Source organism: Solanum tuberosum, unplaced genomic scaffold (assembly GCF_000226075.1).
Source record: "Solanum tuberosum cultivar DM 1-3 516 R44 unplaced genomic scaffold, SolTub_3.0 scf00096, whole genome shotgun sequence".
NCBI classification, from domain to species: Eukaryota; Viridiplantae; Streptophyta; class Magnoliopsida; order Solanales; family Solanaceae; genus Solanum; species Solanum tuberosum.
Genome location: NW_006239025.1, coordinates 652,866 through 679,905, shown reverse-complemented (window position 1 = coordinate 679,905; position 27,040 = coordinate 652,866). Strand labels below are relative to the sequence as shown.

The 27,040-nt window shown below is 32.5% G+C and overlaps 3 protein-coding genes and 1 non-coding gene across 4 annotated transcripts; 2 read left to right on the top strand and 2 right to left on the bottom strand.

Annotated features, from left to right (window-relative positions):
- The first annotated feature begins 4,754 nt into the window (after positions 1-4,754).
- LOC102601150 (transcription factor TCP4) lies at positions 4,755-7,409 on the top strand. The gene is made up of 2 exons (XM_006348222.2): positions 4,755-6,925; positions 7,010-7,409. Exon 1 carries the CDS (start codon positions 5,682-5,684, stop codon positions 6,882-6,884), a length of 1,203 nt encoding a protein of 400 aa, XP_006348284.1. The 5' UTR covers positions 4,755-5,681; the 3' UTR covers positions 6,885-6,925; positions 7,010-7,409.
- A 3,096-nt stretch (positions 7,410-10,505) lies between these two features.
- TRNAI-UAU (transfer RNA isoleucine (anticodon UAU)) lies at positions 10,506-10,579 on the bottom strand. Its single transcript has one exon. It is a non-coding gene; the product is annotated as a tRNA-Ile (tRNA).
- A 3,297-nt stretch (positions 10,580-13,876) lies between these two features.
- Positions 13,877-15,466, top strand: LOC107060816 (uncharacterized). The gene is made up of 2 exons (XM_015309148.1): positions 13,877-14,473; positions 14,558-15,466. The coding sequence occupies exons 1-2, from the start codon at positions 14,183-14,185 to the stop codon at positions 14,711-14,713; spliced, it is 447 nt and encodes a 148-aa protein (XP_015164634.1). The 5' UTR covers positions 13,877-14,182; the 3' UTR covers positions 14,714-15,466.
- LOC102600810 (uncharacterized) lies at positions 15,208-20,409 on the bottom strand. Its single transcript, XM_006348221.2, has 7 exons — positions 19,843-20,409; positions 18,048-18,233; positions 17,442-17,623; positions 17,147-17,292; positions 16,794-17,070; positions 16,411-16,716; positions 15,208-15,661 (listed from the first exon to the last, which is right to left on the bottom strand). Exons 1-7 carry the CDS (start codon positions 20,264-20,266, stop codon positions 15,413-15,415), a joined length of 1,770 nt encoding a protein of 589 aa, XP_006348283.1. The 5' UTR covers positions 20,267-20,409; the 3' UTR covers positions 15,208-15,412.
- Between the last annotated feature and the right edge of the window lie 6,631 nt (positions 20,410-27,040).

Genomic DNA, 27,040 nt, shown 5'->3' with positions numbered 1-27,040 from the left:
AAAAAATACTTATAACTTATGGTTCATGCAAAAGGGTGGAGCTAGGTGAGGGTTCATGGGTTTGGATGAATTCAGTAGTTTTTCTATAGACTCTATATTTGTACTAGAAAATTAATTAAATATATATGTATATTAATTTGTGAACCCCCAACAACATTGATTGACGATTATTAACGAAATTTTGACCCCCCAAACTCTTAATTCTGACTTTGTCTCTGTTCATGCATGATGCATTAGTTTACTATGAGAATCGTCCTTTATTGTTGACATTGTAGATATTTTGAACTTAACAATACAATTATTATATTCATTACGTTAAAAAAAATGTACTTATTACATATCAAATATGAGAAAAATAAAATAAAATTCTTACTTATTAGAAAAATAACATTTTATTCCTTTGTACCAAACACATATTTATTCTTGTAAACTGCATTTACCTTAGATCGATCCAAGAGTTAAGTTGAAAAGTAGAAGTCTACATCAAAGTTGTTGAATAAAAAAACCACTATAAATGTCATTTTCCTATTTAAAGGAGTGAATATCAAGTAAGGGTAAGTCACATGCTAGCTAGCTGTTCCACTCAAAACTCACTAATTGCACCATACTAATTTGATAAATTACTTCAATTAGGCAAACAACCACTTATTGAATGAATCACTTCTGTTGTCACACATTAAGGAGTATAATGGGAGTAGTTATTGAGTCTAGGTTGTGTAAGGGGAGGCATCATAAATGCACCTATAAGGTATGAGATCGTGGAGTGGTAAGTACTCATTCGTTCTTATGCAGTAATTGTAGAGTGGAGCCTTGAATTGAAATGAATTCATGTGACTTTCTGGTATGAATTCAAATTTAGTTAGGTACAATATGAATTCAAAACATATATACCGATCGCATATATAAAAGAGCATCATAAATGCATGAGAAAGGTTGTGGTCATGAAATGATAAGTACTCCTTAATTCTTATTCAGACGTTTTGAAGTCGAGCCTTGAAATGAAATCACCTTTGTCAAAAAGCAGTTTATCACACAATCTCATGTGATTTTCTGATACGAATTCAAATATAATCCAATCGTAAATGCACAAAAAAGGTTATAGCCGTGGAATGATAACTTCTTCTCAATTCTTATTTAGACGTTTCAAAGTCGAGCCTTGAAATGAAATCATCACCTTTATTAGGAATTTGTTTACCATACAATATCATGTGATTTTCTAATACAAATTCGAATTTAATCAGATGGTATATAAGTGCACAAAAAAGGTACAAAAAGAAAATGATTCCATTCATGAGGCAAAAGAGTGAGATGTTTGAAAGTGAGACCAAATTTCTACCATAGTTAATTTAATTTATATATGTGATGGGAGTTTTCATTTTTATATGTTTGTGTCATAGTCCCACAGCACATGACAATGACCCTTGACAATATTTGCTGCTATTTAGTCCTTCTATCATACATTGCATGCGCACAGAATTAGCTGATATCTTGGCGCATGCACATATTGAAGTTATGAGTTCGATCATATCGAATCGAACTCATAAATCTTAAATATTAAGCATAATGACTTATACCATATATATATACTAAATTTTAAGTATAACAATACAAATGATTAGGCATTTTCGTAAATCTTAAATTCGAGTCTGACACACAACATTCATAAAAGATTTTCACAAGTTTACATTACTAATTTACATTTTTTTTTCTTTTTGGTTTAATTTAAATGGTGATTCCTCATTTAATTTGCATGTGTACTAACTTGATTATTCATTCAAAAAAATGGCAAAAAGTTCATTAATGATTTTGCCTATACCTGTCATTTTGTCCTTCAAACTCCTTAGCTTGCATGTTGTTATTGTAGTAGTAGTATAGTACCTCAATGTCTAGTCTTTTTCAATATTAGTATACGTGCTATATATTATAACTCAAAAAATTGGTCCTCTGATAAAGAACTTACAAAACAATCGAAGATCATAGTATTGTAAATTTACAATATAATTTTTTTTTTACAATATATAGTGTAAGGTGCACTAGTGTGTCTACATATAAAATATAATAAAGGGTTAAAGTAAAAGTATAAATATTACAAAATCTTACATATAATAAAGTATTGCACATTTGCACTGGATTTTAAAAAAGTATGTCAGTAAAGATAGCATATATTTTTTTCCCTACGCGTGAGATGTGGCGGGGGCACAACTTGTTATACAGGACAAATACTTAGATCACATAAAAAAAAAATTACAATTTTTTTTTGGAATTATTTGAGTGTTAAAAAAAAGACATTTTTTTTATACTTAATTTTAAAATAAGTCTTAATTTCTTTGAAGGGCTTGGTTGTTGTTCATTGATATTAAGCATGTTTTGATCGATATTTCTATAATTGGTTTGATATTGTACATTGTTCTTAGTCGGATTGGTCTTATATTTCTCTATAGTTTTACTATCCGAGTTTGTTAATCGTGCTTAGTGCTCCCAATGAGCTTGGTTCTCTCAATGAATGTATGAGCGCATGATTCAAAATCGTCTTTGTGATTTATAGTTAGTTTTGATATAAGATAATTTATAACCACACAAACATTTATTACTTAATGTAAATTATAAATTTCAAAAAAAAATTCTATCATCTTTGTAGAATTTCATATCTACTCAAACAATGTCGTATAAATTAGAAGGGAGTAAATATCTAAAATTTATCTCAAACAATAAATTTTAAATTTTAATTTTTTTAAAAAAAATTTGTATCCAGTCAAACAACGTGAAGTTGAGGGAAGTAGTAAGATATTTGATGAGGGGTTGATCCGCAGATAGTGCCTCTGACATTACGGTGTGACCTTTAAACTTTCAATGTCTTCTGAATTGAGCTTGTTGCATTCTATCTAGTGTAGTTTACTTTCATGTGTGATTTACAGATTATTACACAGTGTTCCTACTGCACACAAAATGCTCACTCAAAACATATAAATTATGACAGAGGTTATAATGCTACGAGCTATCCTAAAGCTTCCAAAAGAAAAAATATTACTACTACTACTTAGTATTAAATTTCACTGAATATATTATTACCGTATTTTTATATTAGGTAGTAGTAATTCTTTAAGGTGGATTGGTGAATTGTTGTAAGAATGTTTGTCTTGTCCAATATAAAAAAGACCACTAGTCCATAATATAAATGTTCTAAAAAAAAACATAAGAAATTAATTCCAAAATGTATAAAAGATGATATTTTTAGAGGGGGATTTTTGTCTCCTAAATGAGAGTTTAGAGTAAGTGTTATGGGCAGTGTGACTGCAATTAGGCAGACATGGATTTATAGGGAACAGTAATGCCTCCTCACCTTCACCAAGATTTTTTTGACAATATCTATGCCTTTTTCTTTTTTTTGTCTTTTCTTTTTCAAATCTATTCCCAAAAAATATATATATTCCTTTTATTTCAAATTATTTTTCGTAATTTTTTTTTTTTAAAAAAAGAGAAAGAAATATAACATCTTAAGATATAAACAACAATATCGTACATTTGTGATAATATAATTCTACGACTGAAGTTTGGAAAGAATAAAATATCAAACCTTATCTTAACATAGTAAGGATACTAGGTAAGGAGATGGTTTAATCAATTCTCCCTAATACTTTTTACGATTTGACTTTGTCTCTTTTCATTTTCACCTCTCTAAAATCCTTGATTGTAAATTCCTATTCTCAAAAAATTGTATATTCCTATCTCTTTCTATCCCAATTTATTTATTGTAGTCTTTAAAAAAATAATTATTTACCTTGTAAGGGTACTATGGTAGGGAGCTTGTTTAATATCTCTCCCTAATATTTTTTTGATCTGACTCGTCAGTCGTCTCTTCTTGTTTCCACTATATATAATCTTTCACACTCTGACTATGACACCACAATTATATATTTCCTAATTCCTATTCACATGTTCAAATTACGACTTAATAAATTTCAGTTTCTAAATACTTCATAAACTTATTTTTTTTAATATTATTTATTTAAAAAATATCACTCTAACTCATATTTAGACGCTCCCTTAGATAATGTGAGTTATTGTACTTTGGATAATAAATAAGGAACTGATAAGCAATTTATTGGTAATTAGTGGAGAGCAACTAGACACAAGGACATGCAGTGTAAATTACATAGTCCAAAAATAAAAGTAGATAGTAAAAAGACAAAAGGAAAAAAAAGTGAGTTAAGAGAATGCAATTTGAGGAAAAGATGGTGTTGTTTCTTTGAAGTGAATCAAAAAAGAAAGAGAGAGGTAGTTACTAACGAATATGACGTAGTAGATGAGATTATTTTTCTCTTAATAAGAAATTTCAAATTCAAATTAATAAGGATATGAGAAAATTCTTGATATAAAGTTCTATATATCATGAATTCAAATTAATCGAATTTAAATACAAAAAAGAAAAAAGCAAACTCAGAAAAGAAAGAGAGGAAAAGAAGGTGTTATAAAGGCTGTAATATGTCACTTTCAACAAAAGAAAAGTAAATTTTAAAGGTCAATTTGAGCTAAGTAACCAAATGGTTGTAACATGTAACTAAGAAGTTACAAAAAGAGAAAAAAAGCCTTTGGACAGCATTAACAAGTGGGACATCAAAAATCGCCTCGTTCATTCGTGTATACTCAAAATTGAAGAACATAAATATAAATCAATCAAGTTAAACAACATATTTACATATTACGCCTTATTTGAACATGATAGAGGTAAATATAATTGGGATACCAAGAACTAGAAAGAAATGAAAGGGGGTTAAAATTGAACCAAGTTGGTTGTGGTTGAATGACAAAAGGTTAAAAAAGAGTGTTTGGATTGGTGATATATGTGCTTTTTGGGCAGTACAAAAGTGAAAAAATACCACAAGGGTTAGCAGCAACAGCAACAGCAACAGCAGCAGTAGCTGCACCAGTAGAGTACATACAGAGAGAGAAAGAGAAAGAGAGATGGCAGTGATGATGAGGTTACAAAGACCTTTAATCTTATAACTGACAAAAACACTGCTAACCATAGCAGTACCAAAACCAGTGGCATCTAAACAAGGCTGGCAACTTGGCTCTTATCATATAAAGCTCAAATAAAGGAATCCTTGTTTGCCACTTTTTAATTGCTCTGCAAATTCTCATCCTCTTCTTTTTCTTCTTCTCTATTAACCAAATCAATAGAATTGTTTAAACATATATGAGAGAGGGAGTGATGGGTTAGGCATATTTGTTGAATAAGTTATGGAATTTGGGAAGTTGAATGGCAGAGAGTTTCAGATTTCAGAGTGGTGCCAGATACAGAAGAAGAAGAACAATAGTACAGAAGAGGAACAAGCGTAATCAATCAAAAACTGGAAAGAGAAAAGCAGAACAAGGGTCTGAGTCTGGATCCTCAGAGGAATCAGCAGCACCATTATCATCCCAACCAAAATCAAAATCAAGATTCAGTTGGCAAAGAAGAAGAAGAAAATCAAGAACAATCAGAAAACGAACCTCAGCTTTATCTTCATCCTCAACAACAACAACCATTTTTCAATCAAAATCAATTGCTTTATGGAAGGTTAGATTCACAACAATTACTTCCACCACAGCCTCCGCCTCCGCCACCGAAGAAACGTTCGTATTTGCCTTCTTCGTCTTCATTGGGGCAAAACGTCGAACATGCAACATTGCGTGGAAAAATGGGAGAAACGTCAAGATTGGGTATAAGGAATACTGTAGGAGAGATTGTAGAAGTTCAAGGAGGTCACATTGTGAGGTCTACAGGGCGGAAAGACCGCCACAGCAAGGTTTGCACAGCCAAAGGCCCCAGAGACCGCCGTGTGCGTCTCTCTGCTCATACTGCTATTCAGTTTTACGATGTTCAAGACCGCCTTGGTTATGACAGACCTAGTAAAGCTGTGGATTGGCTTATAAAAAAGGCGAAACCCGCCATTGATGAGCTAGCTGAGTTACCTGCCTGGAAACCTACAATTGGTTCTGTATCTGCTGCTGCTGCTACTAACACTAATATTGAACAAGAGCAGGCTCAAAAACAGCAAGAAGATAACAACTTTGCATTTCAACAAGGAAATGTTAGTTTGTTTGATAATGTTGCTGGCCCTTCAAGTAAAAGAGCAATGGAGAGTAATACTGCTAGCTTTCTGCCTCCATCTTTAGAATCTGATGCTATTGCTGATACCATTAAGTCCTTTTTTCCAATGGGTTCTTCAACCTCAGGTAACTCTTCAGCTATGCAGTTCCACAGCTTCCAAGAACCCCATATGTTGTCAAGAACCAATAGCCAGAACCAAGATTTGAGTCTCTCTTTACAGTTTCAAGATCCTATTTTGCTTCACCACCAGAACCAGCAAGCTCAACACCATAACCAAACTAACCATAGGGAACAAGAGCAAGTGCAGGTTCAAGCACCAGCCCACTTCACAGGAAACACCCCACTTGGGTTTGACACCTCTGGCTGGTCTATGCATCAGAGACTTGGTTCTTGGAGTGACAGTAGAGACACTGGCCCTGGTGGTAGTGGTGGAGCAGTAACAGGACCTGGTGGGTACTTGTTCAATTCGCCACCAGCACCGGCGCTGCTGCAGCAGCTATTCGGCCAAAATCAGTTTTTTTCTCAGAGGGGACCCCTTCAGTCCAGTAACACATCTTCGGTTCGAGCATGGATGGACCCATCAACTATAGCAATTGCCTCAGGTGATCCAAGTCATCACCATCAAGCTGTTTTACCAATGTATCCATCAACAATTCCTGGTTATGGATTTGCCTCTGAAGTAGGCGAATTCTCTGGGTTTCGTATTCCTGCTCGAATCCAAGGTGAAGAAGAGGAGCACGATGGCATTTCCGATAAGCCATCCTCTGCTTCCTCTGATTCTCGCCATTGAATTAGCTCCAAAAATTTGATCTTTCTCAAAATCCCTGACAGGTATTCACTTTAATAATTGATCAGTCTTTTAATTTTCCTGTTTAACTTTAATGTTCTTGAAACGTTGTTGAGCTCAATTTGCAGGGATATGCTCTACTTGAATGCAATTGGAACTTACAGAAGTGATGCTGCCAAAGAGCCTGGAGATGGAGAATGAGAGAGTTCATTATAGAGTCTGATTCAATGGCACATACACCGTGTCGAAAAGAATCCTGATCCTTGTTTCAGGTTCTTCGATCCGGTCTAATATTATTAGTTATTTAACTTTCTTGATTTTGTTCTTGTGTAATTGAGCTTTTCTAGCTCAACAAGCTACTTTAGGAGTGTTATGTGTTTGGCCAGACTTGTCATATTGCTGCTGTTTGCTAAAATTTCATGATTTTGGAGACTTTCAAGCTAGAATTGGTAATGTTTTGTTAGAATTTTTTAAGTCTTGAAAGCCATTCTTAGTAATAGTTCCTGAATTTGATGGAGGTTTCTTTAATTCATTGCTACCCTGATTACTGTTTCATTGATTTGGGTTGATTGCTGTCTTTCCTATTTTAAAAATGTGAATGGATTGAAGAAATGTGATTGTTTTCAGCTGTTTAGATAAAAGAGTCAATTTTTCATGTTGAAAGAGAGATCTTTCTTTAGTTTGATAGTTGCTTTACTACTTTCTGATAAAACCAGTTCATGTTTCAACAACTTCCTCAAGCCCTCAAAAGGGGATTGAAAGAAATACATGGCCTTTTTAACTTCCCTATCACTTGTAGGATATTTGTGAATATCAAAGGGTAAGTCATTTTCTATGAGCAGTAGAGTTGATTGAGGGTGGGTTAAAGAGTGGTAAAATGTGAATGCCAGCTTCAGCTTTAAACTAATTTTTAGTGACTTTTGCTACCTATATTGTCTAGACTAGCCTTTACAGATAAGTATATAGTCTTGAAAGCTTCATCTACCTAATTTCCTATCATTAAAGGGTTTGGCAGCCATTCAAGTCCCTAGCTAACAGTTTTATTTATGTTTTGATTCCTTTTGCCTAGTTAGTTGCTCTTATTCTTATTAAGTAGTTAAGCCAACATAAGTCTTGAATGAAATGGAAAAAATGTCTTAGATAGAATTCTTTGCTGTCCATTGTTGTTTAGACTCTTCAATAATATCGACGGTGTGGCAACATTTTTGGAGAGTCTGAGCAACATAGTTTATGGTAACAAAGTGATGATTAGAGTCAACAGTCATAGCCCCACTGAGTACAAGCCACAGGGGTGGTTTATCACACAATGATGAAGTTGCTAGGAATATAAACTTGTCAAGGACAACCCCAGGAAGTTAAGAAAATGATCATTCTAGATGAATGTTGGAAGGTAGAAGAACTAAGTGGGGCTAAGCTAGGCTTCATAAAACTGAGAAAGTGAAGAGAACCAATCAAATTGCTATTAAAGATGAAGCAGAAGCTGAATAATAGAAAGAACTACCAAACACATATACAACAAAGTGTGCCACTTGGCAATGAATTCTTGGTCCCCTGCCCTGCAAATCTCAGTACACCTAATAAAAGATTGTCTAGTGGGATGTTCTCTCTTTGTTTTCCTTTTTCTTTTTTTGGGGTTTATTGCTTACTCCCTTGGGAAAATATTAGTTAGACACATCAAGATGTTGACAATTGCCTCATAGTAGTTATTGTCACTTCTTTATGATTGATTGGTACTGTCAAACAGAAAGATTTTAAATCATGGTCAGTTGAACACCCTTTGCGAGAAAAGTATACTATAAACATGTAGTATTAAGGGATTGTAGAGTTTATTGTGGTGGCTATGTTTTCAATACCATTTATAATTAGGATGGCCTACTAAAATGACAGAGGAACTAATGCTTTATGGTTATATCATGAGTTGGAGCTTGCTGTATTTTGTTTCTATATTACAGTTTTGTATTGACTGTGTAATTACTTGACCCCATGTGGGATGACTTCTATGCCATTATAGGTTTAAATGAAAATAAAAATCAAATCTTGTGAAAAGAACTTCAAAGTTTCCATCAACCAATAGTGTTGTCATTGGCATATATCTATTTTCTTATACCTACAAAGTTTAATACTAGGAGTGATGAAAATGTCAAATATAGAACAGAAATAGCAAAGGATCCAAAAAATCAGTTCAAGTTTATTTACTTACTGTCCAACAAGTCAGAACTCATATGCCACCCTCATAATGGTACTTGTCTTGGAGCCTCGACTGATTGATTCGTGTGTTTAAGACCCATTATAGGGATGAAAACACTCCTTGTCCGGATTTGTTTGTTTTCTTGAGTTCAAACACGAGACATCTGGTTAAGTGGCAGAGGGATTCTATCTATCCTATCACAATCGCATGTGGCCTATTAAGTTCTTTGGAACTAGAAAAGTTTCCTTTTTCTTCACCTTGATAACACTACCAACAGGATATTTGTTAAAGAGCTTTGAATTTAGCTTATTTCTTTAGTCTTTGTCATTAAGAATGTTAATTATTGCAAGAAAGTTAAATTATTGATCTAGACTCGTCCCAAGAAGTTACTTTCTTGACCTTGTATGTAGCTCAATTCAATAGTTAGCTCAAGAGACGAGTATTGCCCAAAATAACAAATTATCATCTCACTCAGATGTTGGGCTTCTAACACCACCTTGATATCATGATAAGAAAATTGAGTGGATCTCACTCTCATGTCACGATAAATTGGATTTTGAACCTGACTCGACTAGAGAATATATTTTACCTAATCAGGGCACTCACTATCCAAGATTTTCTTTTAAGAGAGTGAATATTCATCGGAATATAATATTGTAGTGCTTCAAATCAGAAAAGAAAGAAGATATCTTTTGATTCGTTTTAATTGAGGATTCGCGTGGTTAGCATCAAAAATTGAAAAAAGAACAATGCAATTATTCCTTTCTCTTTTACTTTACACCTTATTTGGATAGTTTACCAATGTTCCATTTTAATCTAAGGAACAATTTGGTATGATCACATATTTTTTTAAATTTTATTTTATTTGTTAGCTAATTATTTTTTTCTAAATAGCTTCACCTCGTACTTTACTCATTTCTTTTAGAGATAATTAGATAAGTATTGATAACACCCCTAATCTAGGCGTGAATTATTAGTTCAATTTCTCAATTATCAACAGCCTTTAAAACATTACTTTACTTGACTAATGAACTTAAATACACCTTGATTTTATATGAGGGAAATACACCCCTAATTTCTCGTCAAGTTTAGGTGTGTTTTCAACATTTCTCTCAGTTTTTTTATTAAGATTATAATGCTCCTATATGAGTTTGTAACCATTTGTTAGGTCATGTAACACATTGGGGTGGGGGTGGGGTGGATTCGGGGTGTATCTAAGTTTAGTTAATCAAATAGAAGGATGTTTTTAGAATTGTCAATAGTTCGGGACGAAACTAATAATTTTTGATAAGTTCGGGTTACATTGAGAAACAAGACAATCTATTTCATAATATTGTATTCATCAAAACAATATAAAATAGTATGTAATAGTCATCCAACAAGAAGTCTAAAAAAATAACCGGAAAAGCGAAAACAAAATTAATCAACATTATGGTTGGTCCCGGCGGGGCTCGAACCCGCGACCTTCGGCTCATAAGACCAACGCTCTAACCAACTGAGCTACGGGACCTTCCATTTTCAGCTTTTTGACTTATTTTATTTTTCCGAAAATTCGAAAAAAAAAGGGGAATTTTTGGGCTAAAACACAATTTGTGATCTAACAAAGTAAAAATATACTACGTTATTTAATCATGATTAATGATAATTGTATATGTTCAAACACATGTCATAGTTACGTAAAATTAATACGAATATACTTTTACCATTTTCACGTCTTCCAAATTAGTTGGCTATACACCAATTCCAATATATTATAAATGATGTAAAATTAAAGCCGTGTTTGTAAAAACTAAATCTAGCCTCAACCCCCATCGATGAAATAGCATTTTCGATGATACTCCTATTTTATTTTAATTTTACAAATAGCAATCGTCATGGAGTTTTAAATTCCGAATATATTTTTTTTTTATAAAAAAAGAGTGACTTCATGACCTTCCGAGGCCGCTTTGGATCATCAATCATTTCCAAGAAAAAATTACAACAATAATTACAAATAATTTATATTTCATCATAACAACTAGTTTAAAAGTCAAGATCAACTTACATAAGATCGTATATATATATATCCAATTTATACGATATACTTCGTATTTTGAGTAAGATTTCATAATTTTGATCGTGTATTCAGACATAATTTATATTAAGGACATGCAAAGAAAACATGGTGACAAATTTTCTTGTTTGATTCTTAAAATTCAAATAATATCATATAAATTGAGACGAGTAAATTGTATGTGTATATTATATAACGACTTCCTAACAGCCAAATCACAACTCGAGGAAGGAAAAAAGAAGAAGATACCCAACGAAGAGTTCTTTTTATTGTTTATTCGTTGGTTATATGTATGTGGAGATTGATAGAGGTCATGATGATCTTTTTTTATTAATTTAAAATTTTCTTGTTGAATTGCATGCATGCAATAAAAGGGTCCCACACTTTGGTCCAACTGATCTCATTACTTGTTCAGTGTTTCAAAAATAATTTTTCAATTTTATTTGTGAGTAACTACATATTAATTAATATGGTATTCCTGTAAAATATTAATATTAATATCAATCATTATTTTTTGTAGATCATACAAAGTTCAAAATGAACAAGTAAAAATAAATAGAGAAAATACTTTTTAGGAGAATTAATGCATTCTCAAGAGATTTGATTTTGCGGTTTAATTATAAATATTACTTCTAACTATAGTGAATTTCACTTGCACGTAGATACAATATATTTCGCTACCTTTTAAATTAAACTATTACTACATTTAATAAATACCATCACTATATTTCAGGATTAGGGATGAAACAATAGCTATATACGAAAATTCCTCTTAAAATAATCACTTATGTTACAATTTTTTAAATTTATAAAAAGTTAACACTTTTAGTTTGCGTCAAATATTGACGTGTCGAAAAAAACAAGAGGGAGAAAACAAAGGAGAAAGAAGAGTACATGAGAGTCGGTCTAGGGAAAAAGAAATGAAGAGTGGAACGACCATTTTGCCGATATTTTTGTTAGTAAAAAATGGGAGAAAGACCACTTTTTTAGCTTCCTTTAGATTTGCATTTTAAAATTTGAAATTTCTTAGATTTTCTTTTTTTTCTTTAACTCTCTTCTTTTAAGTGTGTTTATTTTTTCATAGTTTAGTGATCTAATCAACAACACTATAATTTCACAAAAATCTTATACTATTTTCATATCAAAGTTACAATCTTGCTGAATTATTTCAGTATTTTCATTTCATTGTTTTCAAATCCACTCTTCAATATACAGATTGGGATTTCTTAGATCCTCTGTATTTCAAGAAAATCTTGTTTTGTGTTCTTGATGGATTTTGTGTTTATATATATATAATATAGTTTTTTTTTCTAAACTATATAGAATTTTTATAAAGATACAATTTATTTATTTATTTTTTAATGGCTGAGGCAATAATGACAATAGAAGAACATAACAATAGTAGTAATAGTGGTACTAAAAAATTGAAGCAAAAAAGAGTTCCACAAAGAGGATTAGGTGTTGCACAACTTGAGAAGATTAGATTAGAGGAACAACAAATAAAAGATGAAATTTTGCCATCAGATTCAATTGTTACATCAAAAGATTCAACTTTTAGGGCTTTAAAATCATCATCCATTTTGAAAAATTGTGACTTTAGACTAAATTCATCAAAACCATTTATTGATAATTTGAGTCCAAAAAAGGGTTTGGAATCTACAAAACAAGTGAATGTGAGTGAAGGGTATGATGATGATTGCTCTACATTGTGTAGTGGAAAGTTTAATTCTGAGAAAGATCATCAAGATGAGGAGTTGTATCATCATGGTGTTGTTATTCAATCCCCTATTTTCTCCTTTCCACAATATCAACAACCTGTTTGTTCTTCATCAATGGTAAGCTAAGCTGCATTACTTGTCTCTTTTTTTGTTTTTGGACCATTTGGGGTTTGGAATCTACTAGCCTGATTAGTTCAGATTAGTGTTATGGAATGTTTACTTGGGGAGTTTTAGAGGTATTTGTTCTCAGGGCTCGAACATGAGACTTTTTGTTTGGTTAAGGATAGAGGAACTTTTACCATTCCATCACTCCCCTTGGTGGTAGCTTACTTATCACTTTTTTTTTTCTAGTTTAGCAATTTGTTGTTCAGAATTCACTAGCTCAAGTAATTTAGATTTGAGTCTTAGAAAGGTATCTATGGAGAGTTTTAGGCTCCGTATTACGTGGACATTGGGGTTGTGCTCAGGGCTCGTACCAGAAACCTTTGGTTAAGGGTAGAGGAATTGATACCATTTCATCGCAACCCTTGGTGGTAGTTTACTTATTATCCTCTCTTTTTTTCTTGGTTTAATCATCTGGTGTCCGGAATTTACTAGCCCGACTAATCATGTTTAGCTTTAAAGAAAGCCCACTACGGGGAGCTTTGGTGAATCCTGTTAAAGAAAACTCCATTCTCAGGGCCTGAACTCGAGACCCCTAGTTAAGGGTAGAGAAATCTTTTAAGGCATTCCATCACAGTTGTTGATCGTAGCTTAGTCATCACCTTTGTTCTTTTCTAGTATTAACCATTTGTTGTCTGCAATCCAGTAGCACGACTAATCTGGAGTAACCCTGTAGAATGCTCACTAGTCACTACAGGCCCTTTCAAGGAGGAGTCTGTTCCCGGGACTTGAACCTGAGACTCCTAGTTAAGGGTAGAGAAATCTTTACCATTCCATCACACTCCGTGGCAGTAGCTTACTGTATTTTGTTAATCAGGCTAACTTGTTGACAGTCAAATTTAGTTGCTGATCCAAATTAGTATCCTGGATTTTGCAGGTGAATATCTCATCAGGGATATCATCATCATCTGTTAGAAATTATCAGATGGAGCCCCCTTCAAACCAAAGTTATCATGGCTATAATTATTTACCTCTATGGCCAGATGAAGTGAAGGTAAATTTCTATTTCACCTTCTAATATGTTTGTAGAAGATATAAGTTTAGTAGTTTTTGGTTGATAGCTACTATATCTTGTTTGTTAATGTAGAGGGTTGGCATAAAAAGACCATATCCATTCCCTCCAGAGTTCCCTCCTGTCCCTACATTTCACTGCAAATTTCCTCCGCGCTATGATGCCCCTATGTCCACAGCAAATTCAGACTCAAGAACTTATCTTAAAAGGTTCGATATCTCTCCTGAAGTTAGCGTTGTTTTAGTAGTTGAGTACTCACCTCTAACGAGTCTCGTTGATCAACTTGTCAGAGAAGTTCCTTTAAAATCAAGGAATGTTGTTGGACAAAATAGAGCTCTCAATGGAGATTTTCTCACATTGGCTCCTCCTACAGCTGTTGGTGCAGTAAATCAGCAAGTTTTTCCTAATATAGCCCCTCAGAATATCGAGCTGTTTAAATTCGAGACTCTACCCTTTCAAGTGAGCAACAAAAGCACTACAACATCTTATTTTATGATTCATGTTACCTTATATGTATCCTTATTGAGTTTTCCAACTCCACAGGAAGTTTCTGAAGAGCCTAGCACTAGGTCAAGCCTAAACAGATCAGTTCAACAACGCGTTTTCAGATTCTTCCCACCTCCGAACGTGCAAATTGGCCAACCAGGAAACACTCATGGTGAAGTAGGAGGAAAAGTTGATCTCAATCTGAAGCTATAGAAGTTTATTCCATGCCATATGATATATCCTGGAGAGATGGTTTGTTAAGTATAGAGGTAAAAAAACATTACTTCTAAACTGCAGTAGTAGATAATTATAAAATGAAAAAGATGCCTTGAACATGGTGTTTCACAATGAAAAAAAGATATAGTTGTTTGACTATAGTTTTATTACTTGAACATGTCTTTCAAGTAGTTTATGGAGTCTTTTGCAGTGAAAAGTGTAATGGAAGTCATTTTTTTGCATGTAACAATCGAAAACATCAGAAGAATAACAGGCTTGTCTTAAACAAAGGATGTGTTTCATGGCCTTAAATCTGTTCTTGATTCAACACACTTCCATTGTAGTGTCTGAGTAGATACTGTTACTTTCTCTCGAACTATAGTACTATTATTTGATAAATATGTGTATCCGTGCACGTGTGTGTGTGAGAGAGAGAGAGAGAGAGACTGAGAATGCAACAGCAATAGGCTTAACATCAATGGACATGTATGTATATCTGGAAAACTAAAAATCCAATACATAATAAACATAGTATTTGGAATTTCAAATTACATGTAAAAACAAGGTTTCTCAGCTCTGGGAAGAGCAAATTGAGATTTATAATCAAGAAGTTTTGACACATTCAAGACGACTGATGTGCACTGCTGCTCAAAATATACACACCAACTCTGATCTTTGTTCCATACAATGATCGATCTATGACCAACCAAAGACGTAGTCAAGAACATACACGAGTACAAGGGAGAATGGATAAAGTGCAAAAGCTATCAAACAAGTCCACAGAGGAAAGGTGGTGCGGATGCTCCCTAAGATCCCCATAACAATGCAAACAATTAGAATAACCAACACTTCAGATGAGAAGTTCCAAACTAATCCTCGACTGTAAACAATAGCCAAGAAGACTGACAGACAAAGGAGATTGTTCATAGTCACAGCTCCATATAACTGCAAGATATCACCAAATGTATTATTAGCCTTGGAAACTGAACAAAACAAACAAGGCCTACCTCGGAGTGAAGTTTAAAGTAGAACAATAGCATATCCAACGTAGTACTACAAGTGTAGTCCGGGTAACGTGGTGTGTACAGTGTACCTAGCCTTACCCCTACCTTGTGAAGGTAGAGAGGTTTCCAATAGACTCTCAGCTCATGTAAAGCATATTAAAATCAAGTACCGAAAGGAAATGCAGTAGTGAAGAAGACATGCTAAAAAACAAAAGGAGGAAAGAACAATAGCAATAACAAATAATACGCTAACTGAAGCTAAGGAAAGAACATGTAATAATAAGAACGAAGAATAAGAAAATTAGGAGAGTAATTATTGCATGAAAACTAGTGTAATACCAAGTCCTGACAGAAATTTACACATGTAATGGCTGTGAAAGCTTTAGAATCTCTAGTTGAGGTTCTTGGTCTCTGCATTTTACTATTATTTTCTTTTTCTTTTTTTTGTGATGAATGAGGTCTGTCTCTTTATTTGCTTCAAGCTTCTATATACCATTAAATCTAGTGAAGTGTTGGTACAGCTAAAGTTGCGAACGACAAAGGATTTTACAAGTTAAGTCTTCAGTTCAAGTCTAAATCATCGGTGATTATTAAGAATTTGGTCGTTTATATTAACTAATGCAAGTATTGGAGGGAAAATCAATTAAATTATCATACTAAAGGGGTGGAAGTCAAGCAAGAAAAACAAACCTCAGAAAATGTTAATGACGCAGATCTCTTCTTTTTCCGGGTAGCAAAAATTATAGCCGACACTGCCTCACTGGAGTTTGTTGCCAGAGGCAGTGCAATGAATGAGATGAAGAAAGATGGAATACTTGTGGCACTGGAGAAATTATTAACAGCATCCACCAAAGGATCAGCAAAGACAGCAGCAATGATGGTACCCAACAACAACAGTAACGCAGCCTTTATAGCAACTTTTCGAGGATTCTCGACACCCTCAACAAGTTCATCACTTTGATCCTCCCCCAAGAGACTGTGCTCTCTCCTTGTTTCCTGCAACATTCATCTACACTGTATCATAATCGTCCTAACTATAACTATTTAAATAATGTCATCAGGTCACAACATACCTCATGAAAATCATCGATGTAATTGATTGTATTAGGACCAGCCTGAGCAGAAGAACCATTAGAACTCCTGGCTTCATAAAGCCATTTCTCAACTCCATCAATGAATTCTTGCAAATCAAGTTGATCATCACAAGACGTATCAAAGTCCTTCAGTACTTTTGCTATTGCATCATCTTCTTCTAAGTTAATCTCCTCAAGACGGATTCCTACGACCAGAGCTCTTAATTCAGAATGGGAAAGATGACCATCACCATTTTCATCAATTGCATTGAACAGCCTGTAAAACAATGCTTCATCACATCAGCCATCATTCTACGGTTATATAAACAAGGCAGAAAGAATTTAAAGCTCACTTTTCTAAAACTTCTATATTTGGTGTTCCATGATCTGTGAAAAGCCTCCCCAATGCGTGCTTTTTTAAATGCTTCAAAATTCCTGATATGACATGCTTATGTTTTACATAAGCAAGTTTTCGTGTTTGTATCCAAGGCTGAAAGACCTGCATTAACAGTTAAAGGAAGTTCAGCAGGGTTTATCGATTTACCAGCCAGGATTAAGCGTATTCTCCGCCATTAATGTCAGTGGCGTGAAAGAAGAAAAACTCATCAAGATTGATGGAGGAAAAAAAAATGAAAACCTGACAATTACCTGATAAAGACAATAAGAGAGGAGCAGCGACAACGATATGATAAGAGCTATCAAGACAGCTAAATGTCTTCCTGAATTTGAATGGAAGAGCTGTGGTAATTGCACAACAATAAATGGAAGAACAGATATGGCCATGATCATTGCAGCATAGCTTGTCCAGATATCAGTGGTAACACCAGAACCTACAGACAGAGAGACCCACTTTTTGAGCAGAAATACTTCGATAGATAGAACCTGCCTTCTAGTAGCATGAAATATGACATGCATTATTCAAAAACCTACATATTGTAAGAAGAATTACGAGGAACATATTTGTCACCATAAAAATGTCTGAGCCTTAAACTTTACGACAATCCTTTATATCATATGGAATATGAGCAAAATATACATGATTTGTTCCTGCAATTTGGTACCAGATGGTTACAATGGTGTTTCATGAAAGTTCCCCTATGTTAACTAGCAAACCAGTCATTCATAATAGTTCACATTTGGTAATATAGTGCATCCACTGGATGCAACACATCAAAATTATTCATAAAACTTGTTAAAAAAGGAGGGTGAGAGAAAAGCAAGTTCATGCAGATACTCTAAAGTAAAGAGACATACCAGTCAAACTGAGCCCTTTAGTGTCTTTCAAGTCCACAGCAGTAGAATTTTCTATATCACACTTGCCAACAATGCAACAGGTTCCCCATATCACAGTAAGAAGCATCACTGTCGACCCAGCTAACAAGCCTATTCCTACAGAGACCTGGCTCTGCGCTTCTGCAGCACTTCCAGTAATCCCGGATACTGATGAAAAGAAAAAACTTGTGAACTTAATATGGCTTGCAACAAACGATTTTTACGATATAATATCAAAACAAGGTTTATTATGAAAAGGAGAACTTCCCTAAGAACAAAACACAATAGAAGCAACCGATCTATACAAGTGATACCAACTAGTTCAACTTAAACTTAGTTGTTCTTACATTTACAATAGGTCTTGTATTTGCCATGTCTAAATACAAATTTATGTTAGCATCACAACACATTTTTATTAGATGTTTTTCTAGGAAAATCATCAATCCAATCAATGATGTGATGCTTTGACTTCAAATATAATCCATTTTTCTACATCCTAAAATTAATAAAATAAAAATGATAACAATTTTCTATAACTACATGCTCATATTAGTGTGAATTTCAGGAGAAATGATTTGTTATAAAATGGTAAAGTTTTTCTTCAAATAAATTTGACATCCAACTATAAAAATGGATTAATTTTCACAAAAAATGGAATTCAAAGCATGAATAATTATTTCAACAAAAGTTAACTCAAAAGTCAACGTACAAAAACTTAAATCTAGAGAGAATAATATAATAAAACAAGACAAACGAAACTTTTGGTTCTCTGTTCCTTCTGATGCAATTCTGAATCTCTCTAATATCCTATAATAATTAATACTCCTTTGTCTCAAATTACTTGACTAAAATATGATTTTCCAATTCTAAAATAAATTTCAATTAACTTTTAACTACAAACAATTGTGATTTGAATTGTTTATTTTAGTCCTTACAGACTGACTAAATTTCAATACAAGTGTTGAAAATACCTATTAGGTTGGGTCCAACCATATGGGGTACTACTAATTATTCTTAACTTGTTCTAGGTAGGAAATGGAAGGAGGAGTTTTTCCACCATAATAGACGGCTAGGCTTAGCTATTCAAAAGACCAAAAAACGTTTTGAATCTTCAGAGGATATTTATATAAGTTAATAGTGACATATCCGGATTTTTACCAAGGGCTTGAAAATTAAAATGTAATACCTAAGATTTAAATTTCAAGAATCCTCTAATTCACCGAGTTAAAAAAATTATCTTATATAAAAGTGTATGTATTGTCAGTGAGGTTTAGGTGAACATCCTCCCGCATTCTGGATCCACTCCTGCTGTGGAGAAAGGGAATTCATCCATTTCATGAGGACCTATGACACAAAGAAATGATTGTTGCAGATCTGCTTCCGCTACAGAAAAAAACCATATATCTTCTGAACTAGTACCTCCCTCTTAAAGTCAACCAAGTTTTTTTTTTTATGACAAGAAAAATTCGAAGCTATGTGCGCACAGGCTAAAACTAACCCGCACTAGACAAGCTCGAGCCAGAAGGCAAATATCTGTGTCCTTAATTATTGTTATTTAGAATACATTTTACATGGTTTTCAAACAAATAAATTTTATTTTAAAAAACTTAAAAAGCTTCTATGTTCGAATTCATGGTGATTTTTGAAAATTTGATTTTAAGGACATGGTATCTTCATTTCTACCAAACTTCAACAACTTCGCCATTTTTGGAAGCAAAAAGGCAATAAATGGGAAAAATAAACATAGTAAACGAAAGGACGGAAACGGAAATCTTACCAAGAATGAGCATAGCATCAGGAAGAGCACCGAGAATCGGCAGGAAAAGTCCGCCAATTAGACCAGGCCCCAAAATTTCAAGCAATAGCTCACTACCGGAGGAGAGATAAGTAGCAGCCGAAAACATAAGGTAACCATACACAATAATAAGGAAGACATTTCCTAGAGCAGTTTTCGTGCAAGGCAAAAATCCATAGCTCTGTTCACATGCCTCTTCTACTGGTGCAGCAAATAGCGAGATAACTCTTCTTTCACGGCCAATACTACTACTATTTCTGCCTCCGCCGCCGTGAACTCCATCGGAGACGAGATCCGACGATGACTGGTCGACGATTACACGGCCGCCGTACACGGCGGTGGATAAAATGAAGAGGATTAGGAGAGTGAAGAAGGATTTGGGGAACATATTTGGAGATTTTTTCATGCTTAGAATATGTTTTTGGAAATGAATAATATGTAGAGAGATCTGTTATAGTGTATTAGTCGACTGATTAAGACATAAATTTAATTAGTTTAATCATTTAACGTGTTGCCAACGCGTATCGTATGGACTTATAAAATTGATTTAAGGCTTTTTTGAAAGTGTATGCTGTGTTCTAATCCTTCGATTTCATTTTATATAGACGTTTCATTTTACTTAATTCTTTATAGTATAAAATAGTGATTTTCTTGTCCGTATTTTGACTTAGCATGAAATTTTAAAGTCAAAAATATTTTTCATGTTCACTTCTACCTGTTTATTATTTCTAAAATAGATTTCTATTTTTATTTATTATTTTTAACATATCAAGAATATTAAACCTTTTTTTCTACATTACTTTTTAAGAACCTAATATTAAATTTCAACTAATAAAAATAGTATGATAAAATAGTTATATCAATCATTGTTTACTTAATAAGTCTGTCGAGTTCAAATGTGAATGAATGGAATAAATATTTGTATAGTTATAAATTATCTAATTAAGATAAGATTATTATTTAAAAGTTAAATTATTATTAAATATATAAATATTTTTTAAGAAAAATGACAAAAATAGGTAAATAAGGTGGTAGTTTGGTGCTTAGACTTCAAACGTGGCAATGTCAACGACGATTTGCCATTTGTATAATCATTTCTTTCTATTTTTTCTTGTAATAAATAAATATCTAGAGATGACAATTGGGTCGAACGAAGGCGTGGCCAGACCGGGGGAGACAGGCAAAGTCTTAACACATAGCGGGACAAAGAAGTAGTTCATTTGATCAAACTTTTATAATTAATTTTTTTTTTTTAAAAAACATTTAGAAGTGTTTTTCGAGGCTTATATATTTTTTATTAGAAGTATTTTGTGTTTAACTAAAAATTTTAAATTTTCTAAATTGCTATTAATATTTAATCAATTTTCTTAAATGTTGAGCATTAGAGTTATTCTTTTTGCTTTTCTATTTGGTATTTACTATTCATATTAGAATTCGATTAAATTTGAATTTGTGTCAAAAAAATTCACATTATAGAATGGAGTAAATCGTTTCCTAACAAAGACGATTTCAACTCTGGAAAGCTCGTATACGAATATTTACTATTTCATTTGGACGGACTAGAAGATTGATTTAAGGTGGAGCGGGTCCTTGTGTGAAGTCGTACCATTTACATTTTGCTTTTCTCTTTTCAACTTTTTCTTATGCTAAAGGACCATTAACATTTCCTTTTTTTCTAAATAAGATTTTCGAGTCATTGGATTATATATAAGGTTAAGGGTATATTTAAATTATGTAGTTTTTCGATAAAGTAATAAAAAATAGTTAATTGCAATGCAAAAATTGTCTAAATTTTTTATTTTTTGTATAATATCTCATTTCTCCTTCAACTATTTTTTTTCAACTTATAATCCCTACATGTTGTCCAATTAGTTAATTCTTCTTCTCAATTTATGTGTCATATATTTAAAATATTATTTTTTATAATCATGCATATGTTTAAAAAAATCGTTTTTTTTTTTATGTCAAATCAATTAAATTAGGATGGAAAGAGAATTTAATTATGGTGAGCTGATGGCAATTACAATGCCACCTATTTTGACGCTTTTATATGTTTTCAAGAAGTAGATCTCCCTTCTAGTTTTGCCACTTGTATAATTAAGATTTTCTCTCTAAAAAAAAAGGATAAAAATGTAATAATATTCTATTCGTTTCATTTTACAAGGTACATTTTTATTTTTTTGTCAATTTCAAAAAGAATGTTATGTTATTGTGATATGAAATAATTAATCTTTAAAATTCTCCTTTTACACTTAATGAAATATTATTAAACATGAGACCTCTGATTAAAAATGAAGTAATCTTATTAATATATTGTTTAGTTTTCTTTCATTAATCGTGAAATCTTACCGTGAATATTTGAAGTACTTTTATTTTGATATCTCAAAATTGTTTATCGTTCAAATTATTGAAAAGACCTAATGATACTATTTTACATGAAAATATAAAAGTAAGCTCAAGTAGGTAAGTTTTAGGAGTGAACGAGGTTGATAGAAAATTAAATATTTGCTTTACCGTTGAGAATATGTTACAATTAATCCATCTGTTTTATTTAGTAAAACTTTGTCAACATCTTAAAAAGTATTTTTTTAATATAGAAAACTTGAAATTTAAAATATCTTTTTGCGTGATTTCAGAACACACAAATTCTGCATTAAAAAGATTATTTTTTTAGAGAGAATGATGTGGACAATTTACATAATTAATTTGATAGTCAAAAATTGTTTTTTTTCTTCACATGTACTCGAATAATAGTCGATAAATTTGAATTTGCGTCGAAAAGTTACACATATTTTTTTTTAAATGAGGAAAATGTGGGAGGGGTTTACAAAGTGTGAATCAAATCATCACCAATAATGTGATAGCTCAAATAGCCAACAACGTGAGCTGAAAAGATTCACGAAAAAATAACTTCTCTAGTGGAAGTAAGAAAAATAAGTTCTGCAAGTGATTATCTTCTTCCCACCTCCAACACATCTTCACTCCATCTCTGTCATTTATTGTATTTGTCTAGATTATATATAAATAATCTTAGGATAATATGTTCTTACTTAAGTACTAAACACAAAAACTAAGCAAGAAAATAACTCAATTTTATTATTTCCTTATGAAAAATATATTACTTCATATCAAACACACTTTAAAGGTAAAACGTTACCTAAAAAGACAATTATTTTACCAAGGGTTCGAAATATTTATATTTATATTTATTTGGATGTAGCCAATGGAGATAGTATTAATATATTATTGTCTGATTGGAGGAGTTGAGCTTTGAATTATCTTTTTGTTTTTTTACATCAATAATATGGTCCCATAAAGTTTGTCATAACGTCGATATGTAGCAAACAGATCGTCACGTCCAAATACCGTGTATGAATTTTAATACTCTTTTATTTATGTCGTTATCACTCTAAATCTTAATTACAATCTTATCGACGTTCCAAGTATATGTGGTTTTGGTTTCTCACTAGGTGTCCAATATTCACATTAGAGCCCGACTAAATTCAGATTCGAGCGGGAAGTTCCACATTGAAGGCCAGTAAAGCGCTCCCTAACAAAGACAATTTCATACCCATGGGGGATCGAACCCGATACCTCTTGATTAAAAATGAAGGAGTATTAATCACCCCACCACAACCCTTGTTTGACATGTGGTTGGTAGTCCATTCATTGGCTAATTTGCATCTTTCCCATCAATTTATTTTCTTTTTATTTTGGTTTCCCACACAAATTTCCTTAAATTGGGTGGCAAAAAGGGGTATTTCTAACTCATTGAGTGCACTATCTCGAGTTATTGACATCATATATTATATACTAAAATAGATTTTGTAGAATAGTAACTATATTATTCAATTCTTAATTTGACTTTTATTGTTAGGTACAAGTCATTTTTGTATTTTGTCCTGTATATGTGGGTTTAGTCCTTTTAAGGCTCGTTACTGTTCTTTTCAATGTGTTCATAGCTTGATTGATTAGTTTGGATCAAATAAGAAGAATTAAAAATTTCACGTCTGAGTGTTCACATGAGCGAATCTATATAAGGATTAGTTACGAGTTTGGTAGAACTTCATTATTTTAGATCAATCTTTATATTTATTTCGAAAATTTCGAGCTTAACAGGTATAGATATTCTATTCCAAACTAGATAAATAATGTTGTCTTTGAATTAGAATTTATATGCTTGAGATTCAAGATTCCTTTGAAGTTTCAACAAATACTTTTTGGAAAATAAAACGTTGTCTATCAAAATCAACTCTTTATTGAGAGCTCGGATTAAAAATGATAATAAAAAAAATAAAAAAGTATTACAACTCCTATAACTATTGGTGATATGTTTGTCATCAATATAGAAAATGCAAATGCAACTTGTGCAATTGGCCAATTTTTCTTCCTTGCCACATTTGGACTAAAGTGCTTTATTAAATTGTTTTTTTTTTATTTGTCATAGATACTTCTAACGGAAAAGGGCCAAAAATACCCTTGAACTATTCGAAAAGGTCTACAAATACCCTTCATCCACCTATTGGGTTAAATATATCCCTCAATCCTCCTTTTTGGTCCACTATTACCCTTAAAACTAACAACCTTTTATTTTTTTAATTTTTATTAATATTAATTATTACGTGGCACCTTTCTATTGGATAAATTTAAATTACAACCCACCAAATTTTTTTCAACCCACCCGACCCATATCCACATTCTTTAATCCAAACCCAATTAAGAGATTCATCAAAAATAAAAGATTTAATTATCTTTTTTCTCCCCCTTAAACCTAATAGGAGTAATTTATTTTCTTCCTATCACCATATACAACCTCATTCAATGGTGATTCAAATAATTGTTGTCTATTTTGCGAACAACTTTTTTGTTGTTTTCCTCAATCTCTTCATTTTGCAGGTTCAATAGACAATGAGCAGATAACATTGTGAACGCTAACTTATCCTCCAATGCTTTTTTTGGTGAACTTCCCTTTCGTGACTAGAACTTCTGTTGTGCTTGATCTCTCAAACCTCCAATAAGAAAATAGGTTATTAGGTTTAAGGGGGGGAGAGAAGGGATGATCAAATTTTTATTTTTGATGTAATTAAGTTTGGGTCAAAAAAATGTGGATATGGGTCAAGTGGGTAAAAAAAAATTTGGTAGGTTGAAATTTAAATTTATCCAATAGAAAGATGCCACATAGTAATTGATAATTAAAAAAAATTTGTTAGTTTTAAGGGTAATAGTGGACCAAAAAGATGAATGGAGGGGTATTTTTAACCCAATAGGTGGATGAAGGGTATTTTTAAACCTTTTCAAATAGTTCAAGGGTATTTTTGGCCCTTTTCCGTACTTCTAAACCAACCGTTAAAAGTCAAAGATGTTATTTTTTTTTAAAATAATCATACGAATTAAAAATGTGTTAAGATAGTCTTCCTTCCGTTCATTTTTAAGTTGTGGTAAAAAAAAATTATAAGTCAAACGATATGAATTTCCTTCTGCATGAAAATTTTTCAACTTTAAAGAAATAAAAATCAGACCTTGTGAAACGAACAAAGATTTTCAAAATTTTGAATCTTATCATTTTTGAAAAAAATAATTTCACTTTTGACAAAAGATGATTTTTTTGTCCACGTGGTAAATTCCAATTTGATGGATTAGATGTACCGTTGTCGACAGCATAAATATATGGAAATAAAAATTATATAGAATGTTTAGTTCTCTCTAGCTCTTATTTTCTCCATACTTGTTAATTAGTAGATGTCCGTTACCTCATAGGATTGACAAAGGTAAGGCCTAAGCCCCCTTTGCTTGTACTTATTTTTGTTGAGGATTTTTGGTTTAATAAAAAACTGCTAGACGCACTGTCTAGTGGTATAAATTAAAAAAAGAATACTTTCAAACAATTATCAAGAGACTAGGAGTTCAAATCCGAATTTCGACCTAAAAATGATAAAGTTGGCTTTGGTAACTAAGCGACATTTTACCTTAAAAACTAGATTTTTCTATACGAAACTGAATTAGTGAAATTCAAATAAAATTTTCGATACAAAACTAAATTTATGAGGTTCAAAGGGTACTAAATATTCAATGAAAACCAAAAAGTGAAAAAGAATCTAGAAGTGGACTAGACATCCTAGAAAGACATGAAAAAAGGAATAGAAACTTCATTATAGGTCTCAAATTTTGAATTGACTGAATTAACCGCCGGTAGAATTAGATTACTAAATCATGTTTGGAGGCAAAATGGATTAGATAATAATTAATGCGTGTTTCATGAAACCGCCGCTAGAATTAGATTACTAAATCATGTTTGGAGGCAAAATGGATTAGATAATAATTAATGCGTGTTTCATGAAATAATCCTATTCAATTATACTACGTCGAGATGATAAGAGGGATTGCTCGGGTGATAAACACTTTTCATGCACCTCTAACTTTAAGGTTGTGTATTTGAGTCATCAAAGAAGTAAACAAGGTAGAAGTGTCTAGAAAAGGTCAGTAAAAAAAATTAAAACTTAAAAATGTAATCCAACAATAATATACGCAGTATAATCTCATAAATATAACGTAAAGATGAAAAAGGTTCGATAGATCATTTACCTACTTTATAGTGTACATGAATGATGAAACAAATGAATAAGATCCACTATAAACACCAACAAGGGTTATTTAAATAATAAATATACTCTACTTGCAATTAATTAGTACTTGTGGCTTCAACTAACGTGCTATTAATAGTATTAATTTCAGTGACACTTTGGGAGCACCACTTAGATAAAGAATTAAATATCATATTCATGTAGCCTCCCATGACTCATGTGACATAACTTTGCTTCATGGAAAGTGACTAACAATATAACCAAGTGGTCAATAAAGTGAAAGAAGAATTACGAAAGTTAATCTTAGATTTAAACTTTGGTGTAAGTAAAAATTATTCGAAGTAATTACTTTCTTCGCCTAAATTTTGATGGACAAATTATCTTATACTTGTGCTGATTCAGAGCAATAATCGAAGTGCACCCAAACTAATTATCAGACATCAATATACTGGGAATGTCTATATTTGAGACCACAAAAGGAGTTAATTTATATCTAATTAGATAATTTTTCCAAGTATTTTGTCAAAAATGCAGATCATTCTGAATAAGTGATGGTACCTCGGTCCGACGAAAGCAACGAAAAACCGCCACGTCGGTCA

Excerpts from the sequence above, each read along its gene's own strand:
- LOC102600810 (XM_006348221.2), bottom strand. The coding sequence starts at position 20,266 with ATGAAAAAATCTCCAAATATGTTCCCCAAATCCTTCTTCACTCTCCTA. Across the intron at positions 17,624-18,047 it reads TAAAGGGCTCAGTTTGACTG|GTTCTGGTGTTACCACTGAT; the intron begins GTATGTCTCTTT and ends CTCTGTCTGTAG. Across the intron at positions 17,293-17,441 it reads TCTCTTATTGTCTTTATCAG|GTCTTTCAGCCTTGGATACA; the intron begins GTAATTGTCAGG and ends CTGTTAATGCAG.
- LOC102601150 (XM_006348222.2), top strand. The coding sequence starts at position 5,682 with ATGGGAGAAACGTCAAGATTGGGTATAAGGAATACTGTAGGAGAGATT.
- LOC107060816 (XM_015309148.1), top strand. The coding sequence starts at position 14,183 with ATGTCCACAGCAAATTCAGACTCAAGAACTTATCTTAAAAGGTTCGAT. Across the intron at positions 14,474-14,557 it reads TCGAGACTCTACCCTTTCAA|GAAGTTTCTGAAGAGCCTAG; the intron begins GTGAGCAACAAA and ends CCAACTCCACAG.